The following is a 23,503-nucleotide window of genomic DNA, read 5'->3' as shown; positions in this document are numbered from 1 at the left end:
ATTCATAGATCAACAAACTTGGTTGCAGAGCAGCTCGTTAAATAGGATGCTAAAGATCAACTTACTCATGTGAATCGCCTCATTCCAAATAAGGATCTGCTTCCCTGATGCAGTGCGATTTGATTCATTAGTTTAATGTCTTTTTTTTTCTATTTTTTGCTTTCTTAGTTCTTCTTTATACGGAAAAAAAAAAGATGCTTTAAGTTTAAGCATAAAAATTCTCTCAGAATTTTCCTTCAGTTGAGAAAATGTAGATGTATTAGTAGGAAATACATCTTCTCATTTTTTTTTCAATTAAAAGAATAAAATATAATTTCTAATTTTTCAATATTTTTTATATATTTTTTTATATTTTTTTTGTTTTATCTACAAAATATATAGTAAAAGATCATATTTTATTTTTTCAAATGAAATAAAAAATTGAAAATATCCATTCACATCTTATATAAATGTCTCGATTAATTATGAAAGAGATTTTAGTTTTGAGATGTACAGTTTAAGTATAAAAAGTTGGTATTAATAGTTATTGATGTAGTGGAAAGATACAGTTAATATGCTTTTTAAATTCACATTTTAAGATTATCAATTAAAAAAAACATAAAAAATAATAATAATGTTACTTTTAAATTGATAGTGCATTAGTTCTACTCTCTCTTAATTATAATCTTTTGCCTTCTTCGAGAATTATCCACCATTTTTATTGTTATGATAAAAAAGTATCAAAAAATATTAATATGATAAATAAAAATTAAAAATAATTTTAAAAGAATATATAAATAAAAGATAATTTATGGAACTAATACAGAGAAAAAAAGACCTAAATAAAAAATTAGATTTATAGAGAAAAATTTTAGAAGTATATGATCTACGCACATAAGCCATAGCAAGACAGAATATATGAAACGTAAGTTCGGTCAGCGAAGGAAAAATCCTAATATAAAGGTGAAGATTGAAAAAAATATCCTAAAAAAGTTAAAAGTTTTAAGTATCTTAGGTGCATCAGAATAATAGAGATATTGAACAGGTGTAAATCATATGATCTAAGCAAGTTAGTTAAAATGGCAGAGTGCATCTGGTTTTATATATAACAAAATAGTGCCTTTAAAATTTAAAGGTAAATTCTATCGCACTGCTATTAGACTGGCTATGCTAGTACAGAGTGTTGGACGGCCAAAGAGGAGCACGAATATAAATTAAGTGTAGCAGAGATGAAGATGTTGAAATGAATGAGTGATCATACGTGATTGGATAGAATAAGGAATGAAGATATAAGAGAGAGTTGGAGTAGCGCCTATTGTGAAAAAAGAATGATAGAATCGCGTCTAAAGTGGTTTGGACATGTGAAAAGAAAACCGACAGAACTTGTTGTAATGATGTCGGGACACACTTTAGTAAAGATGTGGAGATTCCTCTTCTATAGAGTACATTGAACTAAGTTATAGTTCCATGCGTCCTTTATGAGTCTCTTCGCCTCTTTTTCTTTATTTGGGAGAACATCGAATTTGAAATATTTGATCATGAGAGTCATCTAATCCAAATTTAGGTTTGTGACGGTCAGCGTGTCCAACTTATCGACTTCTTTGGTCATTGAGATTTGTGACTAATAAAAAATCTAAACCGATTAAAGTTTTTATGTCTTCTTCCTCTTCACAACGGTACCATTTTTCTTCAAGGGAAGCAACGTGTGGAGCCACTTCTTGTCTTGTGGATCTATCATAGGTTTTCGTGTTTTAGTCCAGCGGGATACATCTCATCTGTCCGACACAGTATTAAGTTTGGATTTTTTGTTTTCATAGGTTATCTTGGCAATGTGTCAAATTTTGAACAACAAAAATATTTGAAAGATTTAAAAAAATTATATACTGCCAGGAGGGTAGATGAGATGAAAAAATGAAAGATGAATAAAAGGTAAAAGGTAGAGAAAGACTTAGAAGACTATCTATGAGGTGGTCAAACAAGATCTATATGTAAATAGTCTCTTTGTAGACATGATATATGATAGAGTTCAATAACATTGTTTGAAGGAGATTAACATTATTAATTTGAGAGTAATATTATTATTTTTCTTAAAAAAATATAAAATTTAAAGTTTTAACATATTTATTAAAAATTTAATTTTAATATTATTCAATTTTAAAATTTTAAATAGTTTTATATGTACATCCAATTATATAATATTATATCAATAAAAATAACTAATTTTTACATAAATTGTATGAATAATTATTCGAAAGAATAAATATAACTAAAGGATTTTATAAAATATTTTACATTTATCAGTGTATCAAAATTATACTTATTTATTAAAATAAAATATTTAAAAATTTCTTAAGAAATGGATTACATAATGGCATATGAACGAAACGAAACGCATGTCGTTCAGAGTATCAAATATTACCGAATTACATTGATCACCGGTGTGCTTCCGCCTTCCAATTTTCTGTTACCAGTTACCTCTTCCCTTTGGGCAGTTTTTCTTCACTTTCTCCTTCTTCTCTTCTCTTCTCTCAGCAAACCCTACGAAACACTACCAACGCATTCCCATTTCCCAATCTGGGATCACCGTTTTCGTGTTCCTCGCTTCGTTCACTCTCATCCTTTGGTATTATTTTCTTCCCCCTTGTTTTTGTTAATTGCCTTTCCCTCCAATTTCTTTCTCTCTACCGATGCTTTGATACCGGAACTTTGTTTTGTTAACTTGGTTTTTATGTTAATATTATGGGAATTAATGGTTAATTACGTGCAATTAGTCATCGTAATTTTAATTGTTGCTGTTCTTAATTTTGGATAGCTTGTTAATAGGTATATAGACAGAGGAAAATGAAATTCAGCGAAAAGATGGTTCCATGTTTTAGAAATTGTGAGATTTTGCAAACACTTATCAGTGTAGAAATTTGACTGTAAGGGGACTGTGTATGCCATGACAATATGACATGATAGCATTTAAGAAAGAGAAAAAAAAAAGAAAAAGAAAAATTGGTTACCAACTAAGAAGTAAATGCTGTGGTATACAAGTATTTTGTTTTATTGTTACTATTATTCTTAAAACTACTAAATACTTTATATCATTGCATGTGCGCCCATACTAAAGTTGCTTCTGATTAAAGCTGGCTCTTTGGAAAGCCCTTTGATAATTTATTTTTGTTTATATGCTCATTGTAATTGCGTTCTGTTATTTATCTATATGTGCAGCTTTTAGTTGACTGAGGAGGTTACTGAGAGCTAAGCTTGTGAAATCCAATCCAGTTTTTCATTTTAACCGCTGGTCAATTTGCTAAGAATCAGCAGTACATGAGATCTGAATTGCCAAATTGAATTTGATGCTAGATGTGAAACAAAAGAAAGATTACCTACGTGTGTTACTGGGTATTGTCATAGATATATAAGCACATGCATGCTACAGGAAATAAGTAGGCTTCTGTTTTGGTTTATAATAGAAGATCCTGGCTAACAGAAGGGCTGTCTAATGTAATGGCAAACTCTGTCAAAGTCAGGCCAGGAGGTATGTTGAAAGCTGTACAAGAGATTGGCATCTACATTCATAGGTTTCACAACCTCGACCTTTTCCAGCAGGGGTATGCATCAACTTCTATTTTTCGTCTTTCTAAGTTCCGTTATGAGTTCTTACTTGGTTAACTGATATCGGTACTTTATTATTATTTAGATGGTATCAGATTAAGATTACTATGAGATGGGAGGATAATGAAAATACATCTTTTGGAATTCCAGTTAGGGTGGTTCAATATGAAGGTAATTGGTCAATATTGTGCTCTATTACTAATGTTGCTTGTTCATTGTTCTATTGTCTTTCTCCTACTCTAGATACCAGTTCCTTACAGATATGAGATATCTACCGCAGATGAGCTTTTTAATGATTCAATCATCTTCCCTATTGATTTTTCATTTTTCCCTTAAGCAACACAATGAGGAGATTGAACTGTAAAAGTTTCTTCCTCTAGATCTTTGTGAAGAAATGCATTTCATGTGCAATTGATTATTGATATAATTGCAATAGCTGCAGCGGAAGAGATAGCCATAGTGAAGTACTTTTGGTTATAGGGGAAAATGTATTGCTGCAATTGAAAAAAGAGCTGTAGTGAAGCAATTTTGGCCAGAGGAAAATGTATTGCCGTAATTAAGACCATGAATATGAGTATATGATTTAGCAACAAGACTTGCCTTAAGAGGGCCAACCCTGTCTAGTCCTATTTTAATAACATATATATGCCTATTGCCTATTGGTAACCAACATTTGACTCCCTTGGAGGTTATTGAATTGGTATTTGTAAAGTAAGTCGTAGATATAGATTGAATATTTCAAGGATTTTTCTTGACTATGCATTTGACTGTGGTTCTTGATTTATTATTCCGTAGACATTTTGTATTTCAAATTAGATTTTGTAAAGTTACACTGTTCTTCGTATGAAAAACTTTTAGAGAGCTATTTCAGTTTTGTTTTGATGATTACTAATAAGGTTTTTTTTTTCTTTATTTTCTGGCAGCTCCTGAGCTGGGTCTTGGTAGTGTATATGGTATTTGGAGGATTGACGATACAGACTACAGTTTTTCAACTCAACCCTTTCGCATAAAATATGCTAGGCAGGATATTTATTTATGTATGATGATCTCATTCAACTTACCACTTATTGGATTTGAGGTACTCTCTCAATTTAAGTAAATGTTACAACATTTTAATAACTTTTTGTTTGTGTAATTTTTAAAATTCTAACAGTTAGATTAGAAGCTTATATGTTGTAGATCATATCTAGAAAATTTCACGTCTATCCAAAATCGTTTTCTATACAAGTTATTTATTTATTTATTTTTATTCTTTTTAACAACTATGTCTTGTGGTCTATCAGACTACAACCATTTGTTGTTGCTGATCAAGCTTTCTAACAGGTTTATGAGGACCAACCAATTTTTGTAACTGCAAAGGCTCTTCCATGTGAGAGTGTATTATTATGATATAAAACCATTGATGTGCCAAGGATGAATATTGTGTAGGAATGTAAGATATGTACTGGAAAGTTTTTTCTAGTATCAAGTTATGCTGATTAATTAAACAGTATCATGATTGCTAAAACTTTATAATGACACTTTGTGATCTTTACATTTATGAATAAAAATATCTTCTAATCCACTGTGTACTAACACAAGCATGTCAAGCCAATCTAGGCACAAGCGATGGATCGGCAGAATCACACATTAAAGAATTGACATCATTATGTTTTTCCCCACACGATTATATCCTATTTCTTTTGTCTGCTCTAAAATTGTCATGTCAAGTATTGACTCTCTTAAATGATTAAGTTGTTGCATGATGCTCATAAGTCATGATTGATTTTTGTATCATATAAGCCCCATCATGCAAGCCCTTTTTGTGCTTGATTTGTGTAGCACCTTCACTAACAGAATACCGCACTTAAGTCATGGTATCATTGATAGCAAGGACATTACAAAAACTTACCTTTATATCTACTTAAGTGTGGTATTCTGTTAATGAAGGTGTTACAATTTGAACCATGAAAATAGACTTATGCTATAATAGGGGGAACAGCAAGGTTGTAACTATTGACTATGTGGACATGGGGGGCTTTCATATTATGCCAAGGACCTACTCTCTTAGAAGTTTAAGCTACTGGTTGGAGACTCTATTGGTTTTATAGTTATAGCAAAAGTATTTTTGAGATCAACATTCAATATAACCAGTATTGAATTGAGTTTATTAAATTCTAAAAACATCATATCAGAGTAAATCCCTCAATCACAACCCCTTTCCTCCTTGATAAACCAATATGGAAATCCAAAGCTCCCTCTAAAGTTAAATCCTTTATTTGAAGAGCTGTGCTCAACAGAATTAACACAAATGGCAATCTGCAGGTTAGAAGGCCACATAAGGCCATTTCCCCTGATGTGAGTGTGTTATGTGTGGGCCTGTGGGTTAAGCTCAAAAACAGCCTCACATTTGTTTTTGCACTGCCATATGGCTGATTAGGAACGAAAATGACAAGATGAGGTGCTCCGGCACTGTCATGGAGTTCTTTGTTTGGTGTTGTTGGCGAATCTTTGGTGTGCCCTATATCGCAAGATTGGCTTCTATTGGCCTGGTTTGAGGGTTTTGGGATATAAAAGAGGCAAAATCTTTGTGGTAATGTACAACATATGCCACTGTTCGGAGTATTTAGCTCGAATGCAGTTTGCTCACTTTTAATGATAGATTTTTGGGAAATGTTGCTGTATGGGATAGAATTAGGCGTCAGGCATCTATATGGTGCAAAGGACATGATATCTTTAGAGGACTTCCCCTCTTAGACACGTTTAGAGACTGGAAACCTGCGTTTCACTTATGTTTTGATTTGCTTTATATTATTCTATTTGGGAGGATGTCTTTTCCTCTGCTTTTTTGTATCTTCTCTACCCTATCTTAATAAAATTCTTTTGTATCGAGAAAATAATAATATTCAAGTAAATAAATGCTTTATAGGAACTTGTTTTACTTTTATCTTATTTTTATCTGTAATATTTGTAAGGTTTTTCTTGTCATGTTGACACTTTCATCTGCTCATATACAGTTTTATATGTAAAAACCAATCAAATATGTCGGGAGGATTTTGCTTTAATCTCTAAGACAAGCTATAGAATGACCAAAATAAAACTACTCAACCCTTTCTAAGATTCTAAGCATCCTATTACTCATCAATTATATCTTTCATCATTTATTTCTCGTGTTCAGTATTCTTGTTTCACTATATTGTGTTATGTGGCTCTCTCAATTGCAGGGCTTACCAACAACTGCTGTAATTCTAAAATTTGAGCTTGTGTATGCTCCCACATTTGAAAATGGGTGAGTGATAAAAGTTGCATATTTATTTTAAAGAGCCAAAAACACATGCTTGTTTATTTTAAGTTGATCTCATTCTAGTAAAATCAGCATACTGACTGGAGTGTATCCTGCACAGTGCTGACTTGCAATCTTCTCTAGATGCTTACCCTGCTGCTGTCCATGAATTCCGCATTCCTCCTAAAGCTCTTTTAGGATTGCATTCTTATTGTCCGGTCCATTTTGATATGCTACATGCGGTGCTTGTTGATGTCAGTGTACATATTAGTTTACTGAAAGCTACTTCGTCCCAGAGGGCATTGAAGGTACCCAGGTTTGTCATGTTTCTTGATTTTTTTAGTATGATTATACTAGATATATATTAAAATTGATAGCATTTTTCCCCATTGCATGTTTGATTTCATAGTGTAACCTGTTGAGTTGCCCCATTTCAGCAATTCTGGCAATGTTGAACTTGTTGCTGATAAAAACGATGACACATTGGACCAAGTATGCTCTAATTCATTGTGTGGCTATCTACAAAATTTTTAATGCAAAAATCTTTCTTTGCATGTCTTCATGTTTGTTTTCTTTGCTTGATTTATACCCTAGGCTTCTAAAATAACTGATATCTTACATAGTGTCCCTGCGTATTATTTGTGCTAATGTTGTTTTCTTTAATACATACAGACAAAAAGGCAGCAAGTTCATAATATTTTATAATATATAGACATCTAATTATTATATAAAATAAAACTACAAGTCACATACATATCTAATAAATAGAAATGAAGTCATTTTTCTATCATAATAAAATAAAAGAAAAAAATCATGAAATATATAGAAATTAATCATAATATATCGTCTAAGATTCACTTTCATATTCTAGTATAATCTACTCTATTTAAAGATATGATAAAGATTATATGAGGTATTTTTCTAAATCATTTAGAAAAGTGGTGTTAAATGTTTGGTTTTTGTACTATAAAAACTAGGAATGTTATATATTTCTTCCAATTGATTTAGTTCTTTTGATATTCTTATCATTCATTAACAGAACACTTTATTTGACCAGGAATTGGGTGAATTTGCTTCTGTCGATTTGAAAAATGTCACGTTTGTTAAAGCATTCTTCGCAGCTCGTGATATATTGCTTGAAGAACTACAGAAGCTTAACGAAGTAGTTGATCAACCTATTGATATTACAGAATTTGTATCTAAAAAGAGCAGCACAAATTTATTAAATTCTGTTCTGGAATCAAATCAGTTCCCAACAGATGTTGAACCTTCAGGACAAGGCAAGCCACAAATTGATCTTGAGGTCCTTACTTTTGTTTCATGCTATAGACTATTGACTTTCCATTTATATCAATTTTACTATTTCTTTTTTTTTATTAATTGTACTTTGTATTCCTGTACAGGAAAGAAATAGTGAGCCAGATTTTCTAAATGTTGAGAACTTTGATTTATTGGCAATTGATCAGCTGTTGGACTGTTATCACATATTGGGAGATCAATTGACACACTTATGGAGCGTTTTTCTGAAGTTCCACAGGTTTGCTTTTCATCACATCATTAGAATTTAACAGGAAAGAATAGGTATCTAAGTTTCGGGTCTGAATCAGATTCAATATTGTAGCTATTTTTGCTATGTACAACAACAACAACGACAAAGCCTTGTCCCACTAAGTGGGGTCGGCGACATGAATCAAACAATGCCATTGTGCTTTGTCATGTATCATGTTTACAGAGAGACCGTTTACATGTAGATTTCGTTTGACCACCTCATGGATGGTCTTCTTAGGTTTTTTTAGGTCTTCCTCTGCCTTTCGCCTCTTGTCCATCTTCCATCTCATCTACCCTCCTGACTGGATGTTTTATCGGTCTTCTTCTCGCATGTCCAAATCACCTGAGACACGATTCAACCATCTTTTCCACAATGGGTGCTACTCCAACTCTCTCCCTTATATCTTCATTCCTTATTTTATCCAATCGCGTATGACCACTCATCTATCTCAACATCTTCATCTCTGCCACACTCAGCTTATGTTCGTGCTCCCCTTTAGCCGCCCAACACTCCGTACCATAAAGCATAGCCGGTCTTATAGCGGTGCGATAGAATTTACCTTTAAGTTTTAAAGACACTTTTTTGTCGCATATAAAGCCAGATGCACTCCGCGATTTTGACCAACCTGCTTGGATCCTATGATTTACATCCTGTTCAATCTCTCCATTATCCTGTATGATGCACCCAAGATACTTAAAACTTTTAACTTTTCGTAGGATGTTTTCTCCAATCTTCACCTCTATATTAGGGTTTTTCCTTCTCATACTGAACTTACATTCCATATATTCCGTCTTGCTACGGCTTATGCGCAGACCATACACTTCTAGAGCTTCTCTCCATAACTCCAACTTCTTATTTAGGTCTTCCCTTGACTCTCCCATAAAGACGATATCATCGGCAAAAAGCATGCACCATGGCATAGGCTCTTGGATGTGCTCTTGCTATGTAGTTGCAACATTTTCCTGCTGTTAAGGGAGTTAATCTTTATAAAGAAATAGAAGAAGGGATTAAAGTATGGGTTGGTGACATTTGTTAGTAACCAGAGTCTTGGAGAGTTGTGCAGGCTCTACTTTTCCTCAGATCAGTGAAATCTTAAGGCCCTTGGCACAATGCATTCATTGCTGTAACATAATTGCTTTTATTTGTGATCATCTGTTCTAACACTTTCCTTTTTTAACCTGCTAGAATTATTCTCTCTCTCTCTCTCTCTCTCTCTCTCACATGAGGATGCCTTATCCTTTTTGTACTTAAAATTCTCTTTGTATGTGTGTTTCCTCCAGCAAGCAGATGTAATTTGATTTGCAAAGTGTTTATTTTGTAAGTTTTCTTGGGTCTGATAAGCAATTTTGTCACCTACTGTTCTCCTCATTAAGCCTTCTTTTCCTTGGACTTTCAGAATATATTTCCATATTTAGTGCATATAACCTGCAATTTGAGTAAACATTATACGTGGTCTCTTCCATGACCCCGCATGGGCATATCCTATGTAAGATCACCTCAACCTGTTTTACCTGCTAATATTTACATCTTAATAGGAATAACAAAACAAAGATACTAGAATTTTTGCGTGATACATGGGCTAAGGATCGGAAAGCTGAATGGTCAATATGGATGGTGTACTCTAAGGTAGAAATGCCTCATCATCATACAAAAAGTGAGAGCGACGAGTCGTCACATCATGGTGGACATAGAAGAGTTCCTAGTTTGTTGAAGGTATCTGAAGAGGTAAGCTCTTTCCTTCATATGCTTGACATATGGCACCAATTGTATACAGCCTCATCAGATTGCAGCTACACGTGCTGAACTTCATCGAAGAAGCATTGCACAAATGAAGGTATTTATCAACTTTTATATGTGAATCACTAGCTCATATTTTACATTTATTTATATATGGCCTAATAATGGATCACATTCTTGTAGATTAACAGTCGATCAATTCAAGACATGCATATATTCGGGGATCCTTTACGTACACCAATCGTCATTGTTGAACGTGTGATGAATGCACCACGTCGGACTTTGAGTGAAAATTCATACTTGAGTAATGTTGAATACCTAAGTTCCAATAGCTTTCAAACAGCGCACAGTTCTGACGCTACAGACACGAAATCTACACCCCTAAGTAATGCACAGGTGTTGAAGATTGTGGTCTTTGTGCATGGTTTTCAGGCAAGTCTTGTTCTAGTTGAAATTGTTGCAAAATATACCCTTCTTTTATGTTTGTAAGACAAGTATTGATGTGCTATCTCAGCTACCAAAATCTCCTTCTAATTCATTCTGGCGAATTCTTCTTGATTCCCTATGCTGATTTTAGAGTCAGACACTTCATGCCATGACCTAGGATTGACTAATATGCTCATGTTCAATCAGTTTTTCCGCCTTTTCTTTTTTCTTTTGGAAGATATAAATGAGAATTTAGATTTGTGGAGACAAGTTGTAGAGATAGTACTTCGGGATTTATATGCTATAAAACAATATCTTTTAAAGCTTATGTTGTATGAGACAGAGTGTTGGCTGGTAAAGAGTCAACAAGAACACGAGCTTAGTATGGTAGACATGTAGATGTTTTCATAGATGAATGGTCACACCAGAATGGAAAGTATAAGGAACAAAGACACGAGGGATATAGCTCGATGGGTAGGGGTATAGGGAGACTTAATAAAACTTTGAAAGAAATTATTAAAAAGAATTTAATCATAAATAAGTTGAGTTTTACTGACATGATCCCAAATAGGGCACATTGGTATTATTTGATCCATGTAGCCAATTTTACCTACTAGGTGATAAGACTGTTTTTGTTTCTGTTTATTTCGGAAGGAACAAGAATAAGCAAAAATACATGTAATATAACATATTATAGACATCAAAATCCAATTGAAGCATTTCATTTCAACTGATTGCAAAGCATCATTTGGCTACATGTATATATTATTATATTTTATATATGCTTTTTGTGAAATGCTTACCCTTCATAACATAAAATGTTGTAGGGGCATCATTTGGATCTAAGACTCATTCGAAATCAATGGCTTTTGATTGATCCCAAAATAGAATTTCTTATGTCAGAGACTAATGAAGATAAAACAAGTGGAGACTTTAGGGAAATGGGACAAAGGCTAGCTCAGGAGGTTATTTCTTTTGTTAAAAAGAAAATGGACAAAGCATCAAGATATGGGAGTTTGGGAGATATTAAGCTAAGTTTTGTGGGACATTCTATTGGTAACCTCATTATCAGAACAGCGATTGCAGGTAACTCATAATTTCAATGTTCCAATGTTCATACGTTGACAGTTGGCACTAAATTTTATCCTATGGTTACAGAGAGCATCATGGAGCCATTTTTAAGATATCTATATACTTATGTTTCACTATCGGGTCCTCATTTGGGGTATCTTTATAGTTCAAACTCCTTGTTTAATTCTGGATTATGGGTCTTGAAGAAACTAAGAGGCACACAGTGCATTCATCAGCTCACCTTCACAGATGATCCAGATATTCAAAATACATTCATCTATCAGCTGTGTAAGGTACGAGAAGTTTTCTTTGAAGTATGTGATTAAGTGACTGGCATAAGCTATAATTTTTTACTCTTGAATACCTTGCACTTATACCATGAGCATTTACTATGCTTGACCATCAACTGTTTGCTCAAGTAAGGTTTCCTTGAATTTGAAAACATTAAATAATGTTGATTTGATTTTTATAATATGGTATCAACAATTTACATAATGAATTCTTCCAAACTGCTAGTAATCTCTTGACAATTTATCCTACAAAATGTTTGCAAAACGGCTAGATTAGTAGTATGCCTTTTTTGCTTTTCCATTTCAATAACTATTACTTTTCACATAACAATGACTATGACCCCACAACTTTTGAAATATGTTTCTTACTTTATGTTCATGCAGATGAGCTATTTTTGGTTCAAATAAATAATGAATTAATGTATACTGTTTTTTATGGTGCTTAAATGTATACATGGTTAGTTGCATATTAAAGAATAAGTGTTGATATAATGGTCCTAAGCATTTTCCTGTCATAGGTGAGTTAACTGCTTTGACGAGGTTCTAATGGAGTTCACTTTCTATTTTTTCTTTCTTTCAGCAGAAGACATTGGATCATTTTAAAAATATTATTTTGATATCTTCCCCACAGGTAGTCCCTTCTCTCCTGACTCTTGAATCCATTCGTAGAAAGAAAATATGTGTTGACATAAATAATTTTTTTCCTGAAAAACTTAGGTTGTCTGGATAGAGGCACATAATAATTTTAAGAGTATGCATGGTAGTTTGCTTTTATTTCAGGATTAAGAGCCCGTTTGGAAAACAGCAGAAGCTACTTTTTTTTTTTTTGAATTATGAAAAGTCACAATACGAGTGTTTGGCACCATTTTAAAAAAAGCTTTTAACTTCCTGAAAAGTTAATTCACAACTTTTTGAAGAAGTAGAAATATATGACTTTTCCTTCTCGATAAGTCATTCTATTATTTCTCTAGAAAAATTGACTTTAAAACAAAAAAATCTATTTTTATTTTTGGCTCTGTAAAAATGTTTTTCTGTTTCTGCTGAAACTATTGATCTTCCAACACCATTTTAAAATAATGTTCCATCTGAATCACCTACTTTATATATTTCTTCCAGTTTTTTTTAATTATTTTATCACTCTATTTTTATTATTAAATTTGTATTTAATATTGTGTGTGATATGAAATTTCAGTTTTTATTTTATTTTTTTCACATGTGATTTTATTTTTAGATAGCTTGTTATTATTTTTATAGTTAGTTATAACAAGTTCTTGAGTTATTTATCCAAACGCTACAACTTTAAAATATGTATTTTTATAACTAAAAATCCAAATACAAAATAACTTATTTATAAGCTGCCATTAATAAAAGTTCTTATAGGGTAAGCTTTTTTTTCCAAAAGAGCTTATTTAAGTTGTTTATCCAAACTGGACCTAAGTAAGTTTGCTGTTAATTGGTAATGTTATTTCCAGGACGGGTACGTGCCATACCATTCTGCCAGAATTGAGACGTGCCTGGCTGCCTCACATGACACTTCAAGGAAGGGGATTGTGTTCATGGAAATGCTGAATAATTGTTTGGAACAGATCTACGCCAATCCCTCCGAACAAAGAATATTTATGCGCTGTGATGTCAATTTTGATACCACTGCCTATGGCAAGAATTTAAACTCTTTCATTGGGCGTGCTGCACATATCGAATTCCTGGAGTCTGACATCTTTTCCAAGTTCTTGATGTGGTCTTTTCCTGAACTATTTCGATAGGATTTCCTTTGATTTGCACTCCTATCCTGAGACATAAGGTGTCTACTTTATTTATCAGCTACAAACAACAATGGTGCTCGGATTTCAGCACGTGCCACGTGGTATTCAAATAATGGAGAAAATCTTGCTGTGTTGGCCAAAGCATCTACACATTTATGTTTAGTAGGCTGTGAAACTTTTGTTTCACATGTATATCCTTGGAAATGGTTGAAATATGTGATGTAATTATTCTAGGTAATTAGATCACCGTTAGTAATTTTTTTTCTTATAAGCCATTATATGGGATGGGGTTCTCCTTGCGACAGTCCTGCGTGGCTTTTAATTTCTATTTTAGGTTTGGTCTAAATGTTAGGATTAATTTCAACTTTCTTTGTATATACCTTAAAACTTTCCATTAACTAACTAAACAGAGAATCGTATAATTACGTTGATAGTCATGTAAATACTCATTGCAGTGTTTCTGAAATATGGCAAATTGTTATAAAATGAAACCAAGTATCACATATATATTTAAACTAAGATTATAAAATGGCTAATGACATTTGTCTTCTACGAGGTGTAAAGATTATACACTTTATCTCCGCTTAACTTTTAATAACAATTACCTTAGTTTATCTTACACAAATAAGGCAATTGTACCTCCTTGCTGTGGATGGAGACGAGAGCTTTTAATTGTGCCCGCCTAGATATAGCCTCATTATGTCCCAATAGGAAATCTAGAACAGGAAATGGAAGTCCAAACTGTTCTGATATACATATTTTAGTTATCTTTTCTGCTTTAACTAGAATGAGACTTGCGCGATGTGTGGAGCGGTAAATTAATGATAGTATATAATAAATATTAAAAATTATTATATTTTGTAGAATTAAATTAAATGTGTAAAGTAAAGTTAAATTTAAAAAATATTTTATTTAAAATAATTTGTAATACAAAAGATTTGGATATTAGAGTTGTATTTACAAAATGACATTTTTATAGTCACCAAAAAAAAATGACATTTTTATTTGGTGGTTTGGTTTTTGCATTTGTTTTAGTTGATGAACTTAGTATTCTTATGTGGCACTCGTCCTCCTTTTTTTTATTGGTTGTTGTTAGAGTTGTTACTTTCTTCTTTCTGTGTAGGTTCCTGTGAAGATATGTTCTTTATAAATTGTTGAGTTATATGCACTTTTTATTGTGTTGTTTATTCCATCTTTGCAAGTATGTTCTACTTCCGAATATGTGTCTTGAATTTGTATAGTTTTCTTTCTCCTTGATCTCTTGATGGGTATGTGATCTTCGTCTAATGATATTAGTGTTGGCGAAGTTAGTTCCTATAATCAATGAATAATTTAAGTTAGAAATAAAAATGATGTCTAAAATAACTAAAATAAGTGATTTTTTTTAGTATTACCTGTTTTATTTGTTGTAATGAGTGTTGAGGTTCACTGTTTTTTGTTGTAACAAATGTCTTGGTAAGAGTGTATTGTTTAGAATTTTATTTAAGATTAAAATTATTTACATTAACTTCAAATATAAGTGAGGTTGCACAAATTTTTCAATTAGGGTGGTGTTTCAATGTCATTACTTTTATGGAGTGCCATTAGATTTGAAACAGTTGTACACAACAATTTTTTTTGCTTCGCCATCAAATAGTACAAAAGTTGTTGTACCACTTTGATTGGAAACATTTAATTGAATTTTGAACATAAAATAAGTATTGAGTTAGTAACTAATAATTTGATAGATGAGATTATCAAAAATATATAGTCACCTTATTGTTGGATAGTGTGGTGTTTGATTACATATGTCACAAATGTAGTTATCTTCTTTTTCATATGCTTTCTTCTTACACTTTTCACATTCAACATAATTATCTCCATTGAGTAAGTTTGAGATGATGTGTAGTTCGAAAATAAATTTTTTGTACTAAATTCGATGTTATTTGAAGGAATAGTAATAATAGACTTATATAAGTAGTTCAAATAGTATGGAATTTGAATAGTTGTAACATAAAATTTATTATGATTAATAATATTATTATGACATTTGTAATATGGATGTTTATTAGATTGAATGAGTTATTTATAAAAATTAATAAATTAATTATTAGAATTATAAATTTATTGTATTGTTTACAACGGTAAGATATAATAAATATAGAAATATGAATTTAATGTCTTTATAAGTTACAAATTTAGTTAGACGCTTGACGCTATTAATTTCTAATTATTGTTGTTGGTAATTATTGTATTATTTTTTTGTATATTTTGTTTTTTTTTTTTTTGCTGATTTGGAAATAATAGATGATTTGGCAAAAATTGAGTGGTTGATTCTAAATTTTGCCATGTAAGCGATGTCACTGACATGGCATTAGTAGGAGAAGAAAGATATCTTAAAAGTAATATGGGTAAACTTATGTATCTACTTTTATATATTAAGAATAGATTCTTTTAACTCTGTTTTTTCTCTTCTAGTGTTCATCTCTTTAGGTTAGTTCATCAAGAGTCACAAACTCCCTTATCCCCTGAATCCTGATTTTTCCTTTTAAAGGGATACAACGTAAACCCAGGAGAGTGGGGTAAAGACTAAAGAATAAAGATATAACGTTTGTGAACTAATTTAGGTTGGTTGAGTGGTTAGCTTACTCGTCTGCTTAAACAAGTGTCGCAGGTTTGATTCTGCCTTGTATATGCAGCAACCCATTGGCCAGCAGCAGACCTTTAAATGGAGTTCAGATCCGCAACGGATTAGTTCTTGTCCTGTCGGGATTGAAGGATATTGTGGACAAAAAAAAAAGCAGTCAAGAATATTCAAATTGATACATCAGCAGGTTATTCAAATTATAGTCTCCAGTTACTTAAATAGTTGAAAAATAGATAAGAATATTCAAATTGTAGAGTGTCATTTTGTCATTCAGAATAAATGGTTCAAAAAGAGTATTTGTTCAAAATTCTTTGCCCAATCTATTTGACAAACAAAAAACCATTAGTTATTGTTTCACCCTTTGCTTCTCTCCGATCACTCTATATTTGGCATGTTTTCCTCATTCCCTTCTTTTTTCGTTAAACTATTTTTTGTCAACATCTATTTTTATCTATTTTAACTATTTGTCAGTAACTGGAGACTTTATCTATTTTAACTATTTTTCAACTACAATTCAAATTTGAATATTCAACTATTTAAGCAGTCTTTAATATTAGTCTAATCAGTCATTGATACATCAGCAGGTTATAGGAGCCGCCAAGACTAATTACTTAAATAGTTGGAGACCTGTTAAAGATTTTTGAATTCTGGAAGACTGCTTTATCCTTTAAACAAATAGTCTGGAATTGAAAAGGACATTTACTCAAAAATTTATCAGTTATAAATTTGTGGTATCTCTGTTTCTATTGTGTTTGTCTCTCACTTACACTCATCCAACATATTGCCATCGTTGGAGGCTTGTACTAATGTATAATGGCACATCTTGTGCCTTTGAAATGACCACTCAAATTTGAGAAGTCGAGTTGTGGATGTGAACTCTTCTAGTATTTGTGTGTATGAATGTAGTGTGCCTGAATTGTTATAAACTTGTAATATGGAAAAAAAACACACAAATTGTCCACCTTAAATTCCCCTACTTTCTCTAATTTCTATATTGATTTCATCACATTTTGATCTTTACCAATAAGAAAATTTGTTTTTTCATTGTGAAGATTTATTAAATTTCATAATATTGTATTTTAAAAGAGAGATATTTTAATGAAGACTTTATAATTATTTATATAAAGATGTTTTCTTTTGACCTATAAAATTTGATTTTAGTATATTATAAAAACATTATTTCCTTTAAACTGCTATTTTCTCCCATAAGTGATGCTTTTAAAGTGTGACTAAACAAATATCTTCATACGAAGATATTTTTGACACCTTTATTAAAATACATACCTTTTAAGAGAATTGTCAATATATTATTGTTTCGAATAATTTGCTAAAATTAATCTTTACATTTATAGAGTCCAACGTCTAAAGTACCAAAATTCAAATCTATTTAACTCAACTAATTACATTCAAGTTAACCAGCTCACTATTAAAGAATGAAACAAACTATCGTAAGTCATTTTTAAGCCCACTCTTTACATTCACAAGATTCGAATGCGAAACTTTATTTAAATTGAACAAACGAAAAAGCACTCGAGACCAAAGAAAAAAAAGGAAGAGAAAGCACTGATCCTAGCTTGCTTCCAACTGATGCTGATCATTGTTTTCTGTAACTAAAATACAGAAATGAAAAACATCTAACTGCTATAGAATTCTAATTCTAATAATTATTGGTACAAGTAAAGATTTTAGAAGGTAAAAACAGCTAGTGTTACACTGATGACAAGTATCATGGTTCCCTCATTTGGGAACCTAATCTTTAGTATTTTCGCATGCTCATGGCAATTACAAGAACCTCACTACTAATTCTGAATAATTAATACAATAAGGTAAACAGATGAAACTTGTCAAATACTTAGCTCTCTGACAGTAAAAAATTGCATGTTGAATATATTGAAGCTGCAGCTGCATTAACTGCTAATTCTTTCTCTGAACCATCTAATCCTGTGACCCTGCACAACATTAAATAAATAAATAAATAAGAGATTTTTAATCCTGGAATACAAAATTTCAATTCCTTCAGACATTGGGGATACAAGAGACCAAAATTTCGAGGGATAGAAACCGAAACTTTAATAATATTTCTTTCCAAAATCACTTCCATTTAATTTTTCAAATTCTAAACTATCCCTCGGTCTTCATATTTATCTTAAACCAAATATAATCCTGAGACATAACTCAGTCTTGGATATTTTATACTGAACACAATATAAAAACTTAATTTAATCTATGTCTCTCAGTCTCAATCTCCCTTCCAAATGTAGCCTTAAGTAGCATTTGTTTTGAGATACTAGAAGACTAAGACTAAGTATCATGTTTGTTGGCCTAGAGACTGATACTAAAATTTCAGTTTCTGTTTCCAAAATTTTAGTATTTAAGTACCTCCAAAAAGTAGAAACATAGGGACTGAAATTTTTGGAAATGAAAATTGAAACTTTAATAACATTTTATACCTAAAATACCTCAATTTCAATTAATTAATTTCAACTTTACCCTTTGTACAATTTAAATTAGAGCTTCATTCTTATATTAGTCTTTGTCTCCCACTTTACACCAAATACAATACTGAGATTTATTTCAATCTCAATCTCTCTTCCAAACGCTACCTAGTAGTGTTTGTTTTGGGATACTGGAATTGAGACTAGAGGACTGAAACTTAGAATTGTGTTTAATAGCTAAAAACTGGAATTAAAATTTCAATCCTAGAACAAAAAAAAATGAAAAAATAGAGAACTGAAATTTTTTGAAACGGAACCTGAAACTTCAATAACTTTTTTTCTTCAAATGCCCTCATTCAAAATTTCATATTCTAAATCTACCCTTCACAATTCCTCCGCTGCCAACACTTTCTGACAACCCTTACTTCTCACCCCCAACCCCAGCCCACCTCCCACCCCACCACCACACCACTACCATCACCAAATTCCACCACCACCAACAATAATAATACCAAAAATAACAATCTCATAAACATATGTCAAAATCAGATTCAACAATCTCATAACACAAGATTACAAAATCAGAACAGAAAAGAGAATAGTGGGGGATATTGGAACTGGAACTACATCGGCAACGAATTGGAACTCAAACAGAGGCGGCGCGGCAAGCACAATAGGGAACAGACGGCAGACCATCGGCAAGCACAGCGCAGAACTGGAACGCATGAAGGCAGAACACAACGCAATGAACACGGCAGCAACGAACACAACGCAACGAACACGACACAACAGAACAGGACGCAACGAACACGATGATTGACACAACAGTGTTGGGTGCTGTCGTCGCCGTGGAGGGATGGAGACCGCCGCTGTGTGTGTGAGAGAGAGAGAGAGGGGAAAGGACTAGGGTTTTATTTTGATTTTAATTAGTAAGGGTATTTTAGTAATTTCACTTATTTAAGTCTCCGTTTTTCATCTTAAACCAAACAAAATACCAAGACATAACTCAGTCTTGTACACTTTACACTAAATACAAAACAGAGACTTTATTTATTTTCAATCTCAATCTCCCTTCCAAACACTACTGAAGTGTATAGAAGAGGCAGAATCAGTTAGGCTAATCTGTTAGATAGTTAGGGTAAGTTCCAACTAAAATAGATCTTACAATTAACTTAAGCATGAAAAGTCCCTTCTATCCCTTTGTACTAGCTTACTAAATAAACTACTTTGCTATGTATATAAGCATTGAACTGTGTTTAAACTCAGTAATAATAATAGAATGAATATTCACTTTCTCTGATCAATTCTCTCAGCTCTTTCTTCTCTCTTCCCTCGTTATTCTCCATCCCTCTCTCTTTCTTAAACTCATGGTATCAAGTGATTCAGATTGAGCATGGATCCTCCCTCCAACACCTAGGAAACCTGTCACTGCCAACAATTCCACCTCCTTCGCGTACTCTCCCGAATATCTCTCCACAACTCGAAGATTTAAACATTCTTCTTTGGCGACATCAAGTCCTATCAGCATTAAAGGCAATCGCCTCTTTAATCTCATATTCTCATTGATCAATGTGCTCTTCATCCTCTACAACTTGCGTCGCCAAAGGATGCTCTCAACAACCGCGTCTCTAGCGAGTATGAGCTTTGTGAGGAGCAAGATCAGATGCTCCTCACATGGTTGACATCGACGAAGACCAAATCAGTGCTCACACTTATTGTCGATTGTGAGTTTTCATGGCAAGTGTGGGAGAAACATGATCCCTGCTTTGCATCGCGAACAAGAGCATGTGTACAACCATGGAAACTAGAGTTGACCACCATATCAAAGACTTTGCAACCTCCTAACATTTGAGCTGTCATGAACACCTTGGCCTCCGTTGTAGGTCCAGTCTCCGAGCAAGAACACATTGTTGTCATCCTTGCTAGGCTCGGAAGTGAACACGAAGCATTTGTCACCTCCATAAACATCAAGCCTAAGCCCTAGTCTATGCCTTAAGTGGAGCCATATCTCATGACTCACAAACCTCAAGCTGAATCAAATGCGAAGTTCTCTGCACACTAGTTCTTCAAGCGCATTTTGCATCCCAGGATAACAATTTTAGAGGTAAACATGGTGGTTATCGTGGTGGTAGATCTGGTGGACAGATGACAAAGAGCCGGAAGGGTGACTCGGAACATAGTTCCACGATTTGTCAACTACGCCAAAAGCCAGTTGAATTTTGCATCCCAGGATAACAATTTTAGAGGCAAACATGGTGGTTATCGTGGTGGTAGATCTGGTGGACAGATGACAAAGAGCCGGAAGGGTGACTCGGAACATAGTTCCACGATTTGTCAACTACGCCAAAAGCCAGTCATGCCAGTCATACTAGTTTCAACTCCTGGCATAGGGTTGATCATGGGTTTCAGCCTACACCTCCACGCTATCACTGTATGCCAACTATGAGTCTATGCTTCTAATCTCCTCACTACATTGCTAACTAAAGTATTTCTCATTCTCATTATTTTCCTACTGTCTCACAATTCTGCCCCTCATGCATATACATTGAGACCTACATTTCATTCATCCAAACTCCCTTCAAATGCCCGAGTTACTCCTACTAGGACTCCCACACCATAATTTCACACTTGTTTGCCTCTATCGCAACACCTGAATAGGTGATAGACTAAGCTTGGTATCCATATTTTGGAGCAACCTCAGATGTCACTCCAGAATTCTCAAACCTGCATCACCTTATCAGGCATCTGACCAACATCATGAGGTAATGGGCAAAGTTTGTCTATCTCTCACACTGGCAGATCTATCATAAACTCCATTTAATAGCCACTCAAATTACACAATCTTTAGCACTCAAAGTAATAAATGTTGTTTAATTTAATTATTATATTTAGTTGCCAGGATATATTCTATTATCATGATTTTTGTAAAAATGGGTAAACTCTTATAAGTTGTTTGATCCATAGCAAGACTTGGTAGCGTCATTTAATCCATGTAGCTAATTTCATCTAGTGAGATAGGATTTTGTTGTTGTGTAAAGTCTTATAAGTTTAAGACTTGAGTTTCTTAATCTTGAGACTTCATGAGTTACATACATTCTAAGGTTTGACAGCCTCAGTCATCTGGACCATTAGCCTTAGATACTGTGTTGCACAAGAGCAACTTATAGTCCATCTCATACATAAAATCGGAAGACTCTTGAGAAAGTCTTAGTAGTTTCAATCCAGCGTCAAAGAAAAACACACTATTTCTTCTAGTAACAACTGTAGATCAAGGGAATTTTTGATCGCGTAAAATTTATGAGTATTAAGGGAAACAATTATTTATTAGAGTGCTATGCATGAACAGGATGGTATTTTCCATCAAAAGATTGCATTAAGAAACCTCTATCCATGTCAAAAGATATGGCTATATAAACAAAACCTCTTCTAATGCAGAAAGCTTGACTTTGACATATTGCCAATCTTTTATAAGATACATAATAAATTTACCTGGAATCATTTTCGGAAGTTCCCATCTGCTGCAAACCATATGTAATGTTCCAGTTTACTTGTTGCAGACCTTGGTCACATAGCACTTGCTTTTCTTTTACCTGATTCAACCAACTTTCCTGAAATTGTGAACCAAAAATACTCCAGATTTGGATGAAAAAGGCACAAATTTATGTAATTGAATCACAAATAACTGAATCATGAACCCGAAACCCTAAACCCTAATGGATTTCCAATTTATGCAAAATGCTTTTCTTTCAATTTCGAATTTCTAAAATGTCCAAGATATGTTTTACATCTTCTATCCGAAAATCTTCTATTTTCATAAGATTTTCGTGACTGGTATTAAAAAGGTCCAATAATGTATGTATCTTGGACCTTTTGGGACATAAACCAAGGAACTTCACAAGGTTTGTATCTTATTGGAGGAGATGGAGTGGTATGTAACCAAAAGGGCATAAAAGTATAAAAACTCGATTCCAAGTTTTGGAGACACAGCAGAGACTCGTGCTAAACCCCCCCCCCCTTTTTTCTCTTTTTTCCCTCCCTCTCTCTGCTTATCATTCATATCACTATACCATTGCATTGCAGATCTAAACGAAATGCAAATAACCCTTAAGACCGTGCAACACATATTTTATTTTATTTGTCCTTTTCAAACTTACAAGTTGTTTTTCCTCTTCTGAAAGTGCTTCATCCATGTGATCAAACAACGCAGTCCATCTTGCCCGATGCAGATCTGCTGGTTTGCTAGTGGAAATTCCCGCAGTCATTTTCACGGCAAAAGGGTCATTTTCTTGATTATTTGCAAATTCCTTTGATATAAGAAAAGGCAACTCAGTAGTGATTACAGCTCGAACCCTCCTCCTACTGCGGCGCAAAGCTAACAATGTAGAAAAAAAAGTCCGAAAAGCAAACATAAGCAATTACACTTCTAAAAACAGCTCAAACAGAATAAATATGGCCATTACCCGAAAGACGCCCTTTAATGTCTTGATATAGAAGCTCCAACCATTGTGAAGCAACAGTAGCAGCTGATAAAAGATAGAAGAATCAACATCAGCAGAGCCAAAGAAGCACATGTAAAGAATTAATTTCCTACTATCTTAAACAACTGCTAAATCTCAAACACAAACAGAAAATATGGTGAAACAATTGATCCTTCCTTTTATTTATGCATTACATGAAACTATTTAAAGATATGCATAAATGAAAGCGAAGGCAAACATTTAAAACTGAAGAGAAAAAGAAAAAGGGGGGGGGGGGGAGGGAGGGG

General features: G+C 33.2%; 2 protein-coding genes across 3 annotated transcripts in view; one reads left to right on the top strand and one right to left on the bottom strand.

Moving 5' to 3' along the window:
• The first annotated feature begins 2,392 nt into the window (after positions 1–2,392).
• LOC107495185 (uncharacterized) lies at positions 2,393–14,102 on the top strand. Of its 2 annotated transcripts, none has more exons than XM_016116289.3 (16): positions 2,393–2,602; positions 3,193–3,575; positions 3,665–3,750; positions 4,503–4,657; positions 6,783–6,847; positions 6,963–7,157; positions 7,279–7,333; positions 7,899–8,144; positions 8,245–8,378; positions 9,926–10,115; positions 10,165–10,224; positions 10,311–10,559; positions 11,381–11,639; positions 11,712–11,917; positions 12,498–12,545; positions 13,387–14,102. In XM_016116289.3, the coding sequence occupies exons 2-16, from the start codon at positions 3,472–3,474 to the stop codon at positions 13,675–13,677; spliced, it is 2,343 nt and encodes a 780-aa protein (XP_015971775.1). In that variant the 5' UTR covers positions 2,393–2,602; positions 3,193–3,471; the 3' UTR covers positions 13,678–14,102. The 2 variants fall into 2 exon arrangements, with proteins under 2 accessions (XP_015971775.1, XP_015971774.1); XM_016116288.3 differs by having other exon boundaries at positions 12,495–12,545.
• A 3,672-nt stretch (positions 14,103–17,774) lies between these two features.
• The window catches only part of LOC107495183 (uncharacterized), a 7,781-nt gene continuing 2,052 nt past the window's right edge, over positions 17,775–23,503 (bottom strand). The window contains exons 4-7 of the mRNA XM_016116286.3: positions 23,199–23,261; positions 22,893–23,110; positions 22,228–22,346; positions 17,775–18,252 (exon numbers count right to left, since the gene is read on the bottom strand). Coding sequence (XP_015971772.1) covers positions 18,156–18,252; positions 22,228–22,346; positions 22,893–23,110; positions 23,199–23,261 — 497 coding nt within the window. The 3' untranslated portion in view covers positions 17,775–18,155. The remainder of the gene's footprint in view (positions 18,253–22,227; positions 22,347–22,892; positions 23,111–23,198; positions 23,262–23,503) is intronic.

The sequence above is a fragment of the Arachis duranensis genome, chromosome 6, assembly GCF_000817695.3.
Source record: "Arachis duranensis cultivar V14167 chromosome 6, aradu.V14167.gnm2.J7QH, whole genome shotgun sequence".
Classification (NCBI taxonomy): Eukaryota; Viridiplantae; Streptophyta; class Magnoliopsida; order Fabales; family Fabaceae; genus Arachis; species Arachis duranensis.
Note: the sequence above shows the minus strand (reverse complement) of the source record. Positions and strands in the feature narration are given on the sequence as shown.